This window comes from Trichosurus vulpecula, chromosome 3 (assembly GCF_011100635.1).
Source record: "Trichosurus vulpecula isolate mTriVul1 chromosome 3, mTriVul1.pri, whole genome shotgun sequence".
Classification (NCBI taxonomy): Eukaryota; Metazoa; Chordata; class Mammalia; order Diprotodontia; family Phalangeridae; genus Trichosurus; species Trichosurus vulpecula.
The window spans coordinates 315,545,849-315,567,370 of NC_050575.1; the positions used below are offsets into that span (position 1 = coordinate 315,545,849).

General features: G+C 38.1%; 1 protein-coding gene across 1 annotated transcript in view; it reads right to left on the minus strand.

Moving 5' to 3' along the window:
- Positions 1-21,522, minus strand: part of SLC23A2 (solute carrier family 23 member 2) — a 109,497-nt gene that overhangs the window by 35,533 nt on the left and 52,442 nt on the right. The window contains exons 3-5 of the mRNA XM_036750630.1: positions 18,001-18,269; positions 7,475-7,573; positions 1,491-1,607 (exon numbers count right to left, since the gene is read on the minus strand). Of these exons, the coding sequence (XP_036606525.1) occupies positions 1,491-1,607; positions 7,475-7,573; positions 18,001-18,105 (321 nt within the window). The 5' untranslated portion in view covers positions 18,106-18,269. The remainder of the gene's footprint in view (positions 1-1,490; positions 1,608-7,474; positions 7,574-18,000; positions 18,270-21,522) is intronic.

A 21,522-nucleotide genomic window follows, 5' to 3' on the forward strand; every position in this document is an offset into this window, starting at 1 on the left:
CCTGCAGCTGGACTTTTTTATATCTTAGCTTCCTCAATTAAAGTGTAAACTCCTTGAGAGGAGGGACTATTTCAATTTTTCTATTTTTATCCAAAGCACTTAGCACTGTTTTTCTTTTAATGAATTCATTCATGGGAGTTAGCTTATTGGAAGACAGCCTTCAAAGTATTATTTTACTTTACTAAAACAAATGCTTTTTTATAACCAATACACATAGTATATTTTCTACATCCTTCTATCAATTCCAATATAGCAAAATATGGTCCAGTGTTGCATACTGCTCGCAAAAGCCTGCTTGTTCCTTACTAATATAACCTCATCAGAGATTTACTAGCCTTAACTATAAATTACACAAATACTTTGCACAGATGGGAAAGTAGGCACATATCTCAGTAGGTCCTGACATTCTCTTGGTTCCCTTTTCCCTAGCATTATTTGAGGTATATGAGATTTTCCCCACACGCTCTACGCTATCTTCCCAGCTTTCACACACCATGTGTATCACTTCCTCAAGTTCCTCACAACTGTCACCACCGGAATGTATCACCAACATATACACTTGGTCCTTCACCAATCATTGGTTCTTCGGAGACTTTTCTACTTCCCTTCTAAGCACACTGAGGACAGTGGCTCTACCACCCTTGACAACGAAAAATTTGTTATAACAAATCTCTGTAGATCTTTTCCATTTTTATTGGTACTGGACACCACAAGCACCAAATTAAATCTATTTTAGTCAACAGAAAACTCTTTATTAATGTAGGGAGCTATCCCTAAATCAGTTATTTGTGTACAGTCAGATCATAGACTTTGCTTCAGCACAGAGATTAGAATTTGTAAAAAGTTAAAAGAGTATTACTATCTCTGCAAAAAAAAAAGGAATCTGCCTACTTCTAAGAAAATATGCAATTCTTAAAATTCTGAGGTTTTCTGTGATGATGAGTAGAAGAAAGAAAGAGCAATAATTTTAGAATGGAATATTTGGGAAAAGGGAAGGTAGAAAAACAAGTTTTGCTCATTTCCACTATCAATTCCTTACCCCATGTCATCTAAACACCCTGCTCCAACACCATTTTTCCTTCTCAGAAGCAGCAGGGTTGTGAGGTTAATATGAATGAATTTGTAACAAGGCCAACAAAAGAGGCCTCATAGGAGAAGTTGGAACATCACCTTTCTTTGCTTCTTCACTGTCTTTTCTACACTCTTCTCGGCTATCTTTCTTTTCCTTCCCTTTTTATTATTTGCCTTGAATCCCTATACCTTCTTTACATTCTCTTCCTTTCTTCCTCCAGCTTTTTCCATCCTTCTACCATAAACGTAAAAAATTTGCAATTTTATAAAAGACTTTTGCATATCTACATTATTTAAGCAAAAATTCAGAATACATACACTAATAAATAAATGAAAGCAGAATTTTATGACAATATAAAAGTAAACATTTAAGAAGTGAACAGTGGTACTAATTTCTAATCATATTATAAGAATCTTACCTGTAGCCCTAAGAATATACAGAGATACCAAGGAGGTACATCTTCTATTGTATAAATCATATCTGTTCTCTGGGGATCTAAACTTCCAGTGCTGTCCAATGTCTCTGCAAGAGAACTCTGTAGAATGAAAGAAGTAACTAATTAGCATTTTGGGAAAAAAAAACCCTTTATTTTGGGTTAAAGTAGCAAAAGTTGAAAAGTCACCCATTTGACTACCCAAAAAAGCAGCAATAAAAATAAAACCTACAACTTTTTTTGTTTTTTAATTTTTTATTTCTTTTTATTTAATATATTTAGTTTTCAGCATTGATTTTCACAAGAGTTTGAATTACAAATTTTCTCCCCATTTCTACCCTCCCCCACCACTCCAAGATGGCATATATTCTGGTTGCCCTGTTGCCCAGTCAGCCCTCCCTTCTGTCACCACACTCCCCTCCCATCCCCTTTTCCCTTCCTTTCTTGTAGGGCAAGATAAATTTCTACGCCCCATTGCCTGTGTATCTTATTTTCTAGTTGCATGCAAAAACTTTTTTTGTTTTTGAACATCTGTTTTTAAAACTTTGAGTTCCAAATTCTCTCCCCTCTTCCCTTCCCACCCACCCTCCCTAAGAAGTCAAGCAATTCAACATAGGCCACATGTGTATCATTATATATAACCCTTTCACAATACTCATGTTGTGAAAGACTAACTGTATTTTGCCTCTTCCTAACCTATCCCCCTTTATTGAATTTTCTCCCTTGACCCTGTCCCCCTTCTAAAGTGTTTGTTTTTGATTACCTCCACCCCCATCTGCCCTCCCTTCTATCATCCCCCCATTTTTTATCTTCTTCCTCCTTTTTTCCTGTGGGGTAAGATACCCAATTGAGTATGTATGGTATTCCCTCCTCAGGTCAAATTTGATGAGAGCAAGATTCACTCATTCCCCCTCACGTGCCTTCTCTTCTCTTCCTACAGAACTGCTTTTTCTTGCCACTTTTATGTGAGATAATTTACCCCATTCTATCTCCCCCTATCTCCCTCTCTCAATATATTCCTCTCTCATCCCTTAATTTGATTTCATTTCTTTTAGATATCTTCCCTTCATCTTCAACTCACCCTGTGCCCGCCCTCCCTCTCTCTCTCTCTCTCTCTGTATGTATATATGTGTATGTATATATATGTATGTGTATATATATACATACATACACATATACATATATATACATAAACATATATATGTGCATATTCCCTTCAGCTACCCTAATAACTGAGGTCCCATGAATCATACACATCATCTTTCCATGTAGGAATGTCAACAAAACAGTTCAACTTTAGCAAGTCCTTTGCAATTTCTTTTTCTTGATTACCTTTTCATGCTTCTCTTGATTCTTGTGTTTGAAAGTCAAATTTTCTATTCATCTCTGGTCTTTTCACTGAAAAAGCTTGAAAGTCCTCTAGTGTATTGAAAGTCCGTATTTTGCCTTGGAGCATGATACTCAGTTTTGCTGGGTAGGTGATTCTTGGTTTTAATCCTAGCTCCATTGACCTCCGGAATATCGTATTCCAAGCCCTTCGATCTCTTAATGTAGAAGCTGCCAGATCTTCGGTTATTCTGATTGTGTTTCCACAATACTCAAATTGTTTCTTTCTGGCTGCTTGCAGTATTTTCTCCTTGATCTGGGAGCTCTGGAATTTGGCTACAATATTCCTAGGAGATTTCTTTTTGGGATCTATTTGAGGAGGCAATCTGTGGATTCTTTCAATTTCTATTTTGCCCTGTGGCTCTAGAATATCAGGGCAGTTCTCCTTGATAATTTCTTGAAAGATGATATCTAGGCTCTTTTTTTGATCATGGCTTTCAGGTAGTCCAATAATTTTTAAATTATCTCTCCTGGATCTATTTTCCAGGTCGGTGGTTTTTCCAATGAGATATTTCACATCGTCTTCCATTTTTTCATTCCTTTGGTTCTGTTTTAGAATATCTTGATTTCTCATCAAGTCACTAGCTTCCACTTGCTCCAATCTAATTTTTAAGGTGGTATTTTCTTCAGTGGTCTTTTGGATCTCCTTTTCCATTTGGGTAATTCTGCCTTTCAAGGCATTCTTCTCCTCATTGACTTTTTGGAGCTCTTTTGCCATTTGAATTAGTCTTATTTTTTAAGGTGTTGTTTTTTTTCAGTATATTTTTCAATATTTTTTTGGGTCTCCTTTAGCAAGTCATTAACTTGTTTTTCATGGTTTTCTCGTATCATTCTCATTTCTCTTCCCAATTTTTCCTCTACTTCTCTAACTTTTTTTTCCAAATCCTTTTTGAGCTCTTCCATGGCCTGAGACCAGTTAGTGTTTTTCTTGGAGGCTTTTGTTGTAGGCTCTTTGACTTTGTTGACTTCTTCTGGCTGTATGTTTTGGTCTTCTTTGTCACCAAAGAAAGATTCCAAACTCTGAGACTGAATCTGGGTGCATTTTCGCTGCCTGGCCATGTTCCCAGGCAACTAACTTGACCCTTGAGTTTTTCAGCAGGGTATGACTGCTTATAGAATTAAGAGAACTATGTTCCAAGCTTAGGGGGATGCGCCAGCTCTGTCACACCAGCACTCCTCCTTCCCCAAGAACCCCCAACCCGGACTGGACTTAGATCTTCAGCAGGCTCTTCACTCCTGCTCTGATCTGCCACTTAATTCCTCCCACCAGGTGGGCCTGGGGCCGGAAGCAACTGCAGCTGTAGTTCTGTAGCTGCCCCACCTCTCCTGCCTCTGGGGTGGTGACTGAACCGGGAACTCCTTCCACTCCTGCAGCTTTTCCCACTAACCTTCTCTGTTGTCTTTGGTGTTTGTGGGTTGAGAAGTCCGGTAACTGCTGCAGCTCACTGATTCAGGGCGCTAGGGCATGCTCCGCCTGGGCTCCTGGTCTGGTTGGTCTGCGCCACCCACGCTGGGCTCTGCTCCACTCTCAGCTCCATGCAGGATAGACCTCACCCAGAGACCATCCTGGCTGTCCTGGGCTGGAGCCCTGCTTCCTTCTGCTATTTTGTGGGTTCTGCAGTTCTAGAATTGGTTCAGAGCCATTTTTTATAGGTTTTTGGAGGGACTTGGCGGGGAGCTCATGCTAGTCCCTGCTTTCCAGCCGCCATCTTGGCTCCCTCCTCATTTCCAAACCTATGACTTTCAATGTTACTTATCAAATACCAAATCAATCCACAATTACCCCAGGGAAGATCACATATAAGAGCCAACCCTTATGTTACCATCTCACTGGTTCAGGACCACAGTATATTTACCACATCTGGAAAACTTTCTCTGGGAAGTAAACAAATTTAACCCACTTAAAGATGCTGAACCTATGTCCCTAGATTGGGGCCAAAGGCATACAACTTGTAAAAGTAACATAGAAGTTGAACTGTGCAGTAACCATAAAGAAAGTATCAAAAGCAATGAACACTTTAGGATGGTAGAAAGAGCATAAGACTCAAAAGTAACTTAGAAAAACATACTTGTGGATAAAAAAATCCACAAAAATCAGTGTAGTGCATTGTAAAGAGCACTTGGGTTTGAACTCTGATTCAGAAACTAGGTGATTCTTTCCCCATTCATAAAATGATGAAAACAATTACTTTTACTACCTACATTTTTGGGTTATTTGTAGAAAAGAACTTTGTAAACATGATGTGGAAATGGATGACAGCAAATGGACAGCTTAAGTGCTGACTGTACTAATTGTCATGAAACATTAAAGAGAAAGATCACCAGCAAGCTTGGAACATCTATGAAAGATTTGTGTCTGGGCATGGTGGTGCATGCCTGCAATCCCTGTTTACCAGGGAGATTGAGACTGGTGGATAACTTCAGCTTGGGAGTTCTAATCTGACTGGATGCTCACACTAAGTTTGCTATCAACAGGGTGAGCCCCAAAGAGCAAAGGGCTTGGGGGTATGAGGTTACCCATGTAGGACCAAATTGTCCCAGGAAAGAAACAAAGCGTGTCGAAATTTCTACACTAATCAATAGTGGGATTGGGCCAATATTAGCCACTGCACTTACAACCTGGGCAAGATAGAGAGACCCAGTTTAAAAAAAAAGAAAACAATAAAAAAGGAAAGGAAAGATCTGTGGAAGAACACGGACAAGAACCACGCAGGACAGTAAGGAATGGATCATATTACAAACTGCCCAAGTGGGTAGGACATCCACACAGATAAGATTGTGGTTTCATCAATGTATCAAAACAGGAGGATTACTTTGACAGAGATAGACACAGGAGATAATGTTAAACAAAGACGACGACAAGAGTAGAAAAGAATATACTGCAATACGTTCACACGGACATAGCATTTCAAAGTTTGCAGAAAAGCTACCTCATAGCCCAGTGAAGGAATTCGTACAATTACTACGACCTCCATTGTACATGCAATGATGCTCACACGAATAGCAAGTGGAATATCAAGATTCAAACTCCAAACCAGCACCTGATGCAATCACACTGTAGTGTGCTTCTATACTCGACACATAAAAATACGCCTATTTATCCACCTACAAATGGACAAGCAAGGAGACCTAGAGTATGGAGGATAAATGACAAGTTACTACTGTTGTGTTGTGTGTGTATGCACATATATTTTAGTGGAAGCAGTTTCAATATGTTTGTAGAAGTTAATTTTAATGAATCGCTTTTGTTAAGCTAAGTTAATTTCATACTGTGCATTTTATTTTAAAATCAGAGTAAAAATGAAAATCCTTAACAGAAAATTAAATAAAAGCAAGAGCAGCATCAGCACCCTGGTGTACTTCTGCTTTGGAGCTGTTCCTTTAGTAATAATAGTTGACATTTATATATAGCTTTAGGGTTTACAAAATGATTTCTATACACGATCTTTTCTGTCTAACAATAACTGTGCGAGGTTAAGTAACACAGGCATTCCCTCCCTATTTTACATGTGAGGAAAATGAGACACAGAGATTACACATCAATGAGTTTATGAGGCTGTAATAACAATTAAGGTGGGACTAACTTACTGTTTTAAAATAATCAAGTTGGGTGTCTTTGATTGAGTCTTAACTAGGTGCTAAACCCCAGGCCCAAACCCCTATCTACTAGGTGCTAAGCCTATGTGGGCATGAAGCCCTCAGGGTCCTAAGGGGAGTTGCTAAGACCACAGCCAATAGTAGGCACCTAAGTTCTGGTCACTCAGATGACGTTTGATGATGTCTGAAACTGTATAAACAGGAGAACAGAGCTATTTGCTTAGGGCTCTCACTCTTGGCAGTGTGCTGACGTGGAGACTCTTGGTAGCTGTAGTTGAGAATCCCGCCCACCACCACCACCCCACCCCCACCCCCCCACCCCTCTGCTTATAACCCCAAATGTTGGGACTTTGTTAAACCCTGGTAACTATGCATTGAGATTTGAATCAGACAAGGTCTGTCTGTTGATGTTTGTAATTTGTTTGTATTTGCTCTGAAGTTCAGGGTGCTGGCTTTTCCCCCTGAGCTGAGTGAATGATATCTGTATGCTGGATTAAAGTGAGATTGTTAACCCCTTAATGATACTTTCCTTAGTAAGACAGATCAAAAGAACCTGGGCTTGCAGTGTTCTCATTGTTGGGCAGGCTTGTATTAGTTTTCCACCCCCACAACAGCTGCTAGCCGGTTTGTTGCAACAGTGGCAGGATTCAAACTTGGGTATTCCTGACTCAGAAATCTTCTGCTCCTTTTCAATATTAGATTTTTGGATACAGGTGATATTTTTCAACAAGGACATCAGTTAGATCAGACCCCAGTAAGAAGCACCCCCTATAGAGAAATGAGCCCACGAGTTGGTGCTTTTTCTATTCTATTTCTAGTCAGATTTGAAATACATAAAAAAGTAACGTGTGTGAATGTATTTAATCTGAGAAGTTAAAAGAAGAGACAAAGAAAAAACATGAAGAAACAGTAATCATCAACCAAATTCAAGAAGTCTGCTTTGCTACAGAGGAATAAAGGTTTCTTGTACGAGAGAAAAACAATACCTTTTCAGCTATGCCATTTTCTGTGGTATAGATTGCCATTAGCTCAGTATCTTCATTGTCCTGTTCACCACTTGATGTGGCACCTCCATTTATTACCACCTAAAAAGATATATTTCATTAAATTGTTATTTCAATTTAGTATACTTTCTGTAAATAAATCTATCTGAAGCTTTTTAACAAATCCTACTAAGACCAAGAAGCTGAGACAGGTTTTAAAGTTTGTCAAAGATCTTAAAATAACAGCTAATTTATTCTAAAAATGCAATGTGAAAATGTAACAAAACCACCACTGTAATTTCATACAGGGTAAATTTTACTCCAAACACTTTTTTTATATTTAACAGTAAAGTAAATATTCGTATCATTTTAGCCAAAAGTAAATTTTAAAATCCCCTCATGGGTTCTTACAAAAGCATACTTGGCTCTTAACAACTGTTCACCCACAAAACAAAACATTCACAGGATATGGGCTCCCCGCTAAGCGTCTCTGTTCTGTATCAACATTCATTAACCAGAAGAACATTATTGCTTACTACACTAAATTCACTAATTAACTTGACTCCAGTTTTATTGAGATTCTGTTCCAAGTCATACTATGAACAGTACGTGACCTATTAAAAAGGTAAGATATACAAACACAATGAACTCTTCAAAAAATAAAATAAAAACAAAGCCTCCCACCAAACCCACAGGGTAACTCAGATCCAATTTTATAAATCCCATATTGGCATAAGCTAGTCTTCATTTTTTCCAATTAACCTTATGACTCTCACAAAACCCGAAATATGAATTTTAGACATCTAATGCCAAAAAGGAATTGTTGGAACTGACTGACAACTCAGACTGCTCCTTCACTTGTCATACACCCAATGAAATGAATAGTACTAAAATAAATTCCTAACTTGTGAAGAGACTGAATTACAAAAGTTTAATTTTAAGTCAAGTTGTTTGAAAATCAGGAGTTTTCCCACAGAAACAATGTTATAATCAAGTTCCCCAAGTCTATTTAACCCTTAGTCTATTTCGCATCCCTTAGCAGGATCAAACTGCAACACTAGAGAACCTGTTGTTGTTTCTGTGAGATGTTTTAAGTCCACATTGGAGATACCAGGAAGACATCCATACACTGCTCCCAAACATGTCTGTCCTATTCTGTAACCCCCCAAAAAGCCTACCAATGCATACATGCCAGCACCTAGAGTTTCTTCTCCCAATTTTCCACAGATTCAGCTTTTATAGGGACATGAAGTGGGGGAGTTAAGAATTGTAAAGAAAGATGAAGACCATGTTTAGGCAAAGTTGGGTAAGACAGCAAAGATTTCACAAATATGACTAGCAGAGGGGAGAGAGTGGTAAAAATTGTGAAGGCGGAGAAACTTCTGAAAGAAGAGAACCCTTTTGGTGGAGCGGCCCCCAGGGTAGAGTGGAGGTCCAGCTGGCTTCCTAGAGCCCCTTTGGCCTTATCATTTTACTTCCATCTCTTCATCTAAGATCCTATAACGGAAAGGCATGTGTATGTATGTGTGTGTCTGTGTATATGTCTGTGTGTGTGTGTCTGTGTGGTGGGCAGGGAGGTGTTTACCTTATAAAATCCATCTGTTTTATTGATATTTTTCAAACAGCTTTTAAAAAAATAATTCACAGTCTCTGAAAACACATTGGAATTTAATGCTAAAATCAGTTCATTGGGAAAAGGTTTTAAAATTTGCAAGGTTTTGGAGGAAATGCCATTAAAACTTCTGGATAGTACAAATTTTAAAGAGTTAATTTCCAAATATTATTTCAAATAATAACAAAATATCTTACAAAGTTTATCTAAATGTAACCATGTCTGTGGTTTTCCTTTATTTATAGTATTACTTAGATGATAGGAAACTTCCATGGCCATTTCACTTCTTCAATGGGAAATTAACATTAACAAAGTATTACAATTTGGGAAAATAAGATATACTTTCATCTCAGTTGAGACCAGTCATTGTTTTCATTTTGTTTTTTCCTTCACTAAACCAACCAACTAAACAGCTGGCTGCTCCTAACTTCATTATCAGTCAGTCTTTATTAGATACTCAATAAGGTGTACAGATTTTTGGACCATAAAGCTCATATATTAAGTCAGTTTTATTCAGGTTTTTTCCCCTACAAGAATAATACAACAGAATAATTGAGTATCATTAAGAGAGCCTGTTAAAATTTCTAAGAGTTAAAATAAGATTTATGATTTTAAAGCTTTTTAAGTCTCTGGAGTGTCAAGTAACATGTTAGTAATTTTTTAAGGAAAGAAACTCTGGAGATAGCTAGTAATAGAATACAGTTCATAAACCAGCAGGTAATCGACTTAAGTTTTCAGTGTTCCAAGGATGCCAATCTGCGTAAGTTAAAGGAGTTTTCACATTAGGGGTTCTTATACTAATTAAATCACCACTCTAGGCCCCTCCTCTCACCATCCCACCTCTAAATCTGCTCTTAAGTAACAGCTAATAGATAATAATTATTATAATAACAACAACAACAGATAAGAAGAACTAGGATTTATATAGTACTTCAAGGTTAACAAACTGCTTTAAAAATATTATTTCATTTGATCCTCACAACAACCCTGGGAAGTTGGGACTATTATTATCCCAATTTTACAGATAAGGAAAATGAGGCAAAAAGAGTGTTAAGTGATTTGCTCAGGGTCACAGTGCTAGTGTCTGAGGACAAATTTGAACTCAGGACTTCTTGACCCCCATCACTCCATGCAGTGTGCTACAGGTTGACTAAGGTGAATAACGAATCTATAAACAAATGGGAAACATCTAGGACTTGAAAACCTAAGCAAGGCCAGAAGTCCTTAACCTGTACAGTTTTTAAATTGTTAGCACCTACCTGGTTAATGAGTCCACTAATAACGTGGGAGGAAGGACCAGAGAAAGTCTGATGGCAAGGAGAGACTCAAAATGATACTTAAAGGAAGATCAGGATTCTGAAAACTGAGGTAAGGAAGGAATGCGTCTGAGGCTGGGAGTCAGCCTGAACAAGCATATAGGAATGTAATAGGAATTCATAAAAGAACTAGTACATCAGTTTGTCTAGAAATAAGGTCGTGCGAAGAGGAGAATTTTTTTTTTACAAGTCCATAAAGATGATCACATTGATTTCAAAATAAGAAAGAGTACACAGAGATGGCAACAGAGTAAGAATGAAAGTGTAAGTTGGGAACCATGAGGTAGCCAACTCTGCCTCATGGCCCAGTGGGTTACAAAGCATGAAAGGAGAAACCTCCACTGGAGAGGGTGCTCCAAGATTCTTCTGATACAGTCAAAGTTTCATGGGTGTCAGAAGATGAAGAGATACAGAATAAAAATTCAAAAACAAAGCGAAAGAGAAAAGCAGAGTTTTTAATGACACTTCTCTTTCCTAGTCCTCCTACCAGAGTTAGAGAAGCAAGTCTCTTTTCTGGATCTTATTCTTTTCTCTCTCTCCACTCTTTTCTTGGTAATTTCAATAGCTACCATGAATTCAATTATCATTTCTATGCAGATGACTCCCAGGTCTATATTTATAAACCTCTCGTCCTGAGTTCCAGTCTCATATCTCCAATTGGATATCTATAATAAATATCTCAACATGTTCAAAACAGAACTCATTCTCCCCACCACAGCCATCTTCCTCATTTTCATGTACCTCTCTAGGAAAGCATCATCCTTCTAGTTGTTGAAGTTCATAACCTCAGCATCATCTGAGACACCTTTCTCTCTCTCCCTCACATCATCACATCAGTTGCCAAGTCTTATGGAATCTACTTGTATACATACCATCTCTGACATGTCTCTGTAATCTCACAAGCACCACCTTATTTGAGGTTCTCATCACCCCTTGCCTAGACTATAATAGCCTTCCTGCCTTCAACCTCTCAACAATCCAATCCATCCACAACAAAGATGATAAAGTGATACTCCCAAAGCAAATGCCCGATCTCATGGGTCATGTTTCCTTCCTCTAACCTTTCATGGCTCTTTATTACCACTAGAATGGCACACAATCTGACAGTCTGACTCCCATCTATCTTTATAGAATGATCTTTCCTGTGCACTCTCTGACACAACCTAGCAGGCCTACATGCAAGCACCTCCCTTCATAACTCTGCAGAGGCCATCCTCTGCGCCTGGAACAAACATAATGCACTCACTTCCTCACCTCCATCTCTTGGAATCTTTAGCTCCCTTTGAAGCTCAGCTCAAGTACCATATCCTTGAAAATGCCCTCCCTAATAACCCACGTTTGAGTCCTCCTACCCCAGTTATTTTGTGTATATTTTGTACTGACTTAAGTGGGTACATATTGCTCCCCCCAGTAGAAGCTATGCTCCTTGAAGGGAACTGTTTTATGATTGTCTTGGGAGCAGCTAGCATCTAGCACCATTTCTTGAAAATAATGGGTGCTTAATAAATGCTTCCTGAATGAATAAATAACTGGAGGAATGGGGTGAGGTGGGAAAGATGATAGTACAGAGAAAGACCGAAATTTTAAATTGTTTTGATTTTATATCCTATCAATTTGTGTGTGTGTGTGTGTGTATGTGTGTGTGTGTGTATGTGTGTGTATCTGCACTACCCCCAACAAGCCTTCCCCTTGTATCAAAGATTAAAAAAAAATCAGCAAAAAAAATGAATTGACTATGTCTGACAGTATATGCAATGTTCTACCTCTATCTATACAATGAAGAGAAGCAGGTACATTTTCTCAACTCCTCCTTAGTTTTGGTCATTAAAATTACATTAATAATTATACAGTATGTGATTTCATTTGTTCTTTTTTCTACTTTTTTTCGACTGTTGTAGCCATTGTGTATATTGTAAATCTCCCCCAATATTTCTAATTCTTCAAATATTCTTTTGTAAGAAATTTAGGTGACCCATTTCAAATTATGTGATATGGAAATATTCAATAAACATTTTTTAAGCACCCACTCTGTGCCAGGCACAGTGTATATTCAAGTACATACTAAGTTGTTTAAATCTGCTTCATTTTTATGAAACTAACTAAAAGACATCAATTTTCCTTAAACCACACTGTAATTCAAATTCTTCATTGATAGGCTAAACTTAGTTTTAGGTAATACATGAGGCACTGAACGACTATGCAAAATAGTGGAACACTAATTCTCGTTAACAGTAGTAATAATAATTAGCAATTTACATAGCTCCTATACTTTGTGAAAGGCACCATCCTAAGTGCTATATATCAACTATCCTTCAAGTACTTATTAGATCCAGTAAAACTTCAAGCTAACTGCCCTCAGAACTGCACGCTTGTTCTGTTTCTCTCCAATTCATTATCCACACAGCCGTCAAAGTGATATTCCCAAAGCACACAAGACTGACAATATCACTCCCCTATAAATGCCAACTGCTCTGGCATGTAAAGCTCTTCAAAACCTGCCTCCTGCTTGGCTTCCTTGTCTCGTTACATATTACTCCTTTTATATGACTCTACAATATAACCAGGCTGACCTCTCTGCCCTTTATCATGCACAACATTCTGTCTCTTACCTTGATACCTTGCATGTTACCCACCCTGCTCATCTCAGAATTCCTAGTTTTAGCTTCTCCCTGACACTTCCCTGGTCACTCTACCTAATACTGCTTTCCCTGCATTATATTTATAAGGACACACAGATAATGTTTTCCTCCAATCAAATATAAGTGCCCTGAGGAGAGATGTTTCCCTTTTGTCTTTTAGCCCCAGAACCGAGCATAAAATCTGATACTTAGTTGGTCCTTAACAAGTGCTTTTGGATGAATGCAACCTATTTATTATAAGGAAAACTGAATTTTAAGGGAAAAATACAATATTCTGGAATGTTTAATAAGTTAAGGGCTCTGATTGACAAGCCAGAGCATCTATCATTAAATATTCACACAAAGAATTTAGTATTTTGGTCTCATGTTTCCTCTGAAAATGAGACTATTTTTACCAATCTCTGCTTTAACTTCTTTGCTCTAGTTTACTAAAAAAAAAAAAATTCTCTTTTTTTTGGAAATTTGTCACTTAGAAAATTATTGTTAAATGACTTACCACAAACCCTGTCATTTCTCTGAAAGAAAAAACCCACATCTTTCTCTATAGTCTACATCCTCTTAGGTCTCTATCTTTGTCATTCTCATCCACTATGAACTCCCCACTACTCACCTCACTCCCTTTCCACTTATCCATCAGTCCACAAGGTTCAACCTCTTGTAATCCTTAGCCTAGTTTCCTGAGTGACTGACTCACTGTCCCCTTTCAATGGATACTTTGAGCTCTTTATCCTCTCTTTTAAAGTTCTGCAACCGTAAGTCCCACCTACAATATGACTTTCCCTCCCACTGTTAATTGTGTGGCTCCTCCCAAATCTGGACCACTTGGTTTAGTGTTTTCTTTCAAGTACCTTATTACGCTTGCAGTTAGTCTTTTTATATATCAGACAGCATTCCTTCATTTCTTTCTTAGTCTTATTCCTGAAAATTCTCCCATGTAATACCTAATCAAATAACTATTTCAAACCTAGCTGCTATTACCTTGGTATCCTTGTCTTAGAACTTAAAAATGAGAACTCTATTTTCACTCCTAAAAACACCACTTTCCCAATATTCATAATAAGCTCTCTACTTTATTTGTTCCCTAGATTATAGAATCACTTTAATAAAGTGTTAAGTATCAATTTACAGCAAAAGGAAAAGTCCAGCTACAAATGAAGAAAGGGGAGGAAATTAAACCAGGTATGCTCTGATGAACTCCAAATTTCTACCAGAGCTATGGTCTATATAAGATATTTGAAATTTAATTTTTCAAAATAACACTAGATAATAGGTCAAAATTTTGTAGTTTTTTCTTATATACAGGAAAAAAAATTGACAAGTCAAATACTTTCATCTGAAGTTATAGCAGACAAAAACGAACAATCATTTTACTACTTTCAACAAAGTTAGTCATGATCCCTGAACATGGAACCACTCTTTCCCAAAAGATGAGTTTTGAAAATTATTTCCATGCTCAAAGATGCCGACACAAATAAATGATGCCTCATCTTAACCAGCTTGAAAGCCCATTCAACTGCACTAACATGTAAAATTTTCAAGTTCATCACATGAGACTTGCAGAGGGATGGAGTTTTTGAAAAGGATGACTTACAACTGTGCCTTTATTTTAGGGAAAGATTCTTTTATGTTTCAATTCAACATTCTTAGTACTGCAGAATTCTTAAGGAAAATATAAAAAATACTAAGAAAATCTCAACCAATAAGTTCAATGCTATTAAAATTATAGTGGCACTGCTTAACTGGAAGGGTACTAGAACTAATTCCAATACTAGCCCTATCACTTATTAGCTGTGAATGGGCACCTTTCTATAAAATGGACATAATAATGCTTCCAACTGTTACCTCAAAGGGTTATTATCAAGAATGTTATTTGTCAAATCTACAGTGCTATATAAATATGGACTTGAGTTAGTACCATTAGATATATTTTCTTCTGTAATCCATCCCACTGTTGTGACTCTTTCACTGTTTTCATTTTTTGTTTGGTTAGGCTGAACCCCAGAAGTTCACTTTTGTATCACCCCAAGCATGTAGTCCACAAATCCTCACATACACAAACCCCTTTCTCCATTAAATAACCTGCTGTGTCCATCCAAGGAAAAGGTATAAATAATCCTAGACAAATGGTTTTTAAAGAAGGTGGGGGAAGTAAAAGCTTAAACATTCTTAAAATATTTCCTCAAACCTGAGCTCAACAGTAAAATACTGACCTTGCTGAAACAAACAGTGGATTGTATTATGTATCTGTGCCTATGCCAGCATTCATTAGTTCAGGTTATTAACTAGGTTTCTTTTGAAGGTCCAACAGGTTCAGTCAATAAGATACTAATCCATACACTGGAACCGCAGAGCTGACATGCTATCTTTCCCTGGCTGTATTTTCCTGAAGGTATTGACAAATGGTAGCTCTTCAACAATTTCTGCTGTTTTTTGTTCTGATTTATTGTCATACTTCATTCACATGTATGCCCAAACCTACCATGTACTGCCTTTAAAAACAGATGACAGGTTTATTCATATTGTTTTCGAACTGCAGAATTACCAGATAACAAAGACTAGTTTCAGTACCCCATGCACTCCTACAGGTGTGGACTCTTGAGTACCTTTGGGTACTTAAGGAGGTAACTTTGACTACTAAGAAAATTACAGAACATAACAACCTTTATCTCAAAATCCATCAAGGCACTGCTCAACTACTAAAAAAGAAAGGACTTGCGAGTTCTTCCTGGGAAACTCCTTTTGAAGAAATGGGAAAGCCAACCATAGTCACTCCTTTCTTCTTCTCCCAGCTCAGGTCTTGAATCTAAGGACCAGGTCTGACACTGACTGCCCATGTGACCCTGAGCAAGTCACTTAACTTCTCAGTGTCCCCTGCCAATGCTCCTGTTTATTTTTAGCCTATTGAGCACTTACTATGGATGATCAAGGCACTGTGGTAGGCGGCTCAAGGTGACTGACTCTATTCTACCAGGGAAGCACAATACATACACAGATATGCATACACATAATGTGAGGAGAGACAGCACACTTAAAACTAGAGGAATCTTGTAGGAAGCAGAAGCTAAGAATTCTAAGAGGAAGGAGGTGAGAGAAAGGAAGGCATCCAGCTTCCATCTGAAATCTTCTAATGATAAAGAATTCACCATCTCCCTAAGCTGTCTATCTTACTTCTGAATAGCTCTAATTGTTACAAAACATTCTAATCTAACAATCTAAACAATCTAATACTAAGCTAAAATCTGCCTCTCTGGAACTTCCGTTGCTCCTGGTTCTGTTTTCTGGGGCCAAGCAGAATGTTGAATTCCTTGTCATGTAAATATGACAATTCTTCAGATACTTGAAGGCTGAAGTCACAAAGACATTAGAACACAGGCTACCTAGCCTTCAAGCCTGTAACACATGTTGTTTTCATCTCTGCCTCTTATCTTGGTCTTATTTCCTTCAAGCCTCAACTTCAACATTAACTCCTACAACAAGGATTTTCCTGATTCTCCTCCACCCCAGGTGCTAATGCCTGCCCAAACCCTTCAAAAAGAGATTGCATTTATTTTACATATAGCATTATATTTATGTGTTGTCTCTTCCACTAGAATATAAGCCTCCTTTAGGACAGGGACTACTTCAGAGTTTTGTGTTCATGTCCCCAGTGCCCTGAATACAGGCTGTCATATAACAGGCACTTAGTAAATGCTTGTTGACTGACTGACGGTTTTCATTCCTTCTACTATTCTGGCCACCTTCACTGTTAAATCACCACTATGGTTCAAGATATTCCCTCAAACTAACCAAAATATTTGCTTCATTCTAAGCCCATCTGATTGTATCATGTCTTCTATTTTTATTGAAAAAGCTTCTGAGGAGACAGTTCAATGGTCTTTCCCAATACTTCTGCTCTCTACGTGTAAGGTTAACATAATTGCAGAACTGGCATTTCCTCCTTGTATTCTCGACCTGGTCCTCCAGTTCTGCATTAAGTCTGAGTGTGATATTGGAAAGCTAAAATATTAACAGGATCCATGATTTCAACAACGTGGGCATTCCCTCCAATGACAATGCTCATATTCCCCCTTAACACAGTATTATTAGAGTCTTCATGCATACTTTTACTTCCTAGTCAACTTCTGGAGAGAAGTAACAAGACCACATTTTAAATCAGTGAGATCTTATTTAAAGTATAAGATGATAAAGGAAACATTAAAAATACAAAAAAAATTTAAGTTCAAGTACTGAAGGATTTTATTTCCAGGTATTTTTAAATGCATACTACTAAAGCTAATTCCACATTACTTTACAAGAAACTCTAAAGTATCATGACTGATATTAACCACATTAAGTAAAATAATGACTGACAATCTTGTACAGGAAAATTTTCATTGGTATAAAAGGCAATACCAAAGAAACCTTAAGGCAAACCACTCAAGAGATTTTAAAAACACAACCACTTAAGGTAATTTTAAACCTACCAGATTATCCTGCATCTTGAAAATCATGTTGGGTTTATATATAAAATACATCAAGTAATCTACCCTACCCTGGTTGATATCACTTATTCAGATAAAATTATTTTACCTTTAATTATGAACACTTGTATTATGAACAATGAAATTCATTCATTTTCTTACTTGTAGTTCAAGTATAAAAGTTGCATAATATCCTACCACATTTCTGCTGATAAATTTAAGCCTCAACTTTTCCACATTGTGACCTAACCAGCTCTAAGTTTTTAATGACAATCTATGTCTCCTTCCTGGACTTAATTCTCAGTAAGCGCTTTTTATAGGTAAAACACAGCTAAAAAGGAAAAGTCCAAAATTAGCCACTAACACCATAGTAATTTTCATAATCAACAGCACTCCCTTCTTTCAATGCCTTACCCTTGGATGAAAATGCAGTTATTTGAGATACTATATGGTTAAATACTGAAACTAATTAGAGTCCTAAGAAGATTATAAATATTGTTACCGGAAGAGTGAAGAAAGCAGGATGCTTAGATTCATCTTCATATTTGCCCTCAGTAGAGCTTCCAGTTTCTACCGACTTTGATGTGGTGTTTTTGCCAATACCCATTGTTAAGAGAAAACAAATGTTTGCAGAGCAGCTTGGTCCTGAGGTATAGGGCTGTAGGGTAATTATATGAGGAATGTAATAGATTCAAAGAGCAGCTCTTCCAAAGTCTGAAGCATTAAGTCCTCAGAGAAGCATCCTGTTCCATTAGCACTACTTCTTAGGACCTAGAAGGGGGAAGGAAAGAAGTCAAATGAATTCTAATAAATAAGCAGAAACATCAAGTAGTTCAGTCTTTCAGAAAATAAAAATTGCATGTTATATGTACTTAGAAAAATGCCTCTAAGTAACATGTTATTGAGGAAATGCAGTGGAAAATCTATACAGCATGACAGTAATGGAGGGAAAACAATGGCATACACAACTCAAAACAGCAAATAACTGAAAAATCATGTATTTTGCTTTGTCATAACCTCATCTTGACAATTATATTTGATATAGCCTAATATCAAAATTACCCTATAATAAAACTACACAAGCACAGCAATATTCAGCTAGAAAAAGGACATGCTAAAATCTTGTTCCTCCTGACTTCCCTATCTGTAAAAGAAGCCCTATTTTCCCAGGTATTGAAGCTATAACCTCAAGAGTCACTGGGGGACGCTGTGGAAGGCATTGAATTCAGAGAACCTCAGTTCATATCCTTTTTCAGATGATTACTATACGGGTTACCTTAGGCAAGTCACTTAAGCTTGCTCAGTTTCCTCATCTGCAAAATGAGATGGCCTCTAAAGTCTTCTGTAGCTCTAAAACAATGACCTTATGATCTCCAGCTTCTCCTTGTGACCCCAAACATCCAAGCAATTATCAAGTTCTATTAATTCAGTCTCTCTCTTCCTTCTACTACTGTCCTGTTCAGGCTCTCTCTACCTCTTCTACGGACTTATTGGAGCAGCCTCCTCACTAGCTTCCCCGACTCTCTCAGTTGCACTTCATCCCAATCCACTCTACATACTCCTCCTGCCAGACTGATATCCTAATACACGAATATGATCTTCATTACTTCACTAATCAAAAATAAAAACTGAACTCCTTAGCCTCATATTCAAGGCCAGAGATACCCTAAAATTGCACTGATTTAAATAAATGTTTGTCTGTTTGAAAGCCCCTCTACAACATATTTCAACTTCAACCTTTCTTCTAGCCCAACTTTACATGTTTCCCCTTACATACACTATTTTCCAGTCAAACTGGACAGCCATTAAACATCTTCTATGCTTTTCCTATCTCTACAAACACTTTTGTTCTGGTTATTCTAACACCAGAAATGGTCAGCTACCTCTTCTCTACCAGTTGAGAAGTGATCTATCCTTCAATGCTCAGCTCAAGTGCTGACACCTCTATTAAGCCTCCCCTCATGGAAGTCATTTTAACTTAAATCCAGCCAATGAGTAGCTCCATGACCCTAAGCAAGGCACTCAACCTCTGTCTGCCTCAGTTTCCTCAACTATAAAACGGGGATAATAATAGCACCTACTTCAAAGAATTACTGTGAGGATCAAACAAGATAATGTTTGCAAAGCACTTAGCACTATACAAATGCTTATGCTTTTCCCTTTGCACTGTGTAAGGGGTCTGAGACCCTGAATGGCACAAAACCTGAATGACAATATTCACAGATTAGAAAGGTCCTAAAACTGGAAATGACCCATTCATAGTTTATAAAGTATTAACATTTCATGCTCCTTTGGAAGGTATGAAGAAGTTCTTAATTATATCCATTAAGCCACACTGTTGGTGGAGTTGTAAACTGATCCAATCATTGTGGAAAACAATTTGGAACTATGCCCAAAGGGCTAAAAAAATGTGCATACCCTTTGACCCAACACCACCACTTCTAGGTCTACACCCCAAAGAGATCATAAAATTGGGAAAAGGACCCACGTGTACAAAAAAATTGATAGCAGCTCTTTTTGTGGTGGCAAAGAATTGGAAATTGAGGGGATGTCTATCAATTGGGGAATGGCTGACAAGTTGCAGCATATGAATATAATGGAATACTCTTGTGCCATAAGAAACAATGAGCAGGTAGACTTCAGAGAAACCTGGAAAGACTTATATGAACTGATGCTGAGGGGAGCAGAACCAGGAGAACATTGTACACAATTACAAACACATTGTACCTGTGATGACTAATAGACTGATAGACTTGGCTCTTCTCAGCAATGCAAGATTCTAAGACAATTCCAAAAGGTTCATGATAGTAAATGCTATCCAATCCAGTGAAAGAATTACAGAGTCTGAAGCAGATCGAAGCATACAATTTGCTCTCTTTTTGTTTTGTTTTGTCTCTTCTTTCTCGTGGTTCATTGCACTGGTTATAATTCTTCTTTACAACGTAACTAATGTGAAAATGTGTTTAATATGAAGGTATATTTAGAGCCTATATCAGACTGCATACCATCTTGGGAAGGAAATTTAAAAAAAAAAAAAAAGACAATCCATTAGCTAGTTAAAGGACCAGTCATAACGAGTGGTCTTTAAAAAGCAAGCTGGTCAATTCTTCAGACACCCTAAAGAAAGTCAGCGAAGACAGTGAGTGATGTCTGTTACGGCATGAAAACAGCAAGCTATGAAGGAGGCACTCGGCTTGACAGGTAATCACTCGTGGCCTTTTCTTATTTGTTTCCTCCACAATGTAGGGGTTGGGGAGGAGGTTTCTCTCTCTTCAACAGCCACCACCACTACCAAAATGGCATCTTTCAGTAGAGCAAGTGGCCCAGAAAGAGATGGTATATCCAGGAGAGAACAGGCACAAAGAGTCTGGCTGAGCAACCTGCCCAACAAAAACCATAAACAGAGGGAGCAGGGCAAGGACACTGAGAAAAGAAAGGCCTCTGTAGCCATAATGGCCTTTGTTTTCTTTGAATGACTCAGCTTACCTCATTGAGCTTCCCTGGATGCTGGGGCTTGCTCTTCCGGGGCAGGAAGCAGACAACTTCCTGTGTGATGAGTCATGGGGCTGGCTGAGGGGAGGTGTTAACGGCTACACTAGGGGGAGGGGCCAAGTCAAGAACCAATCGGCCCTGGTCGTTCAGGCGGTGCTTGATGATGTCAAAAACTCTATAAGAGGGGAGAGGACAGCTTGAAGATCCTCTTTTCCTTTTCCGGTTGGAGCCAGCGACAGTTACAGCGACAGTTACAGCTACAGTTGGAGCCAGAGGCAGTTACAGAGGCAGTTACGACAGTTACGTCAGTTACAGCCACAGCCACAGACACAGCTGAAGCAGGAGCTGCCAGTAGCAGAGCTGACCTACGGGAGAAAGCTGAACAAAGACTTCAGGCCAGTGGGTAATCTTATTACCATAGAGGGGGAAACATGATTTTGCTTTACGCAATCATGCTTCTCTGTAGCCTCCTGGTTACTCTTTCAAGGCGTACTTATTGGGCCTGGAAGCTTTTGATCAATATATCAAAATG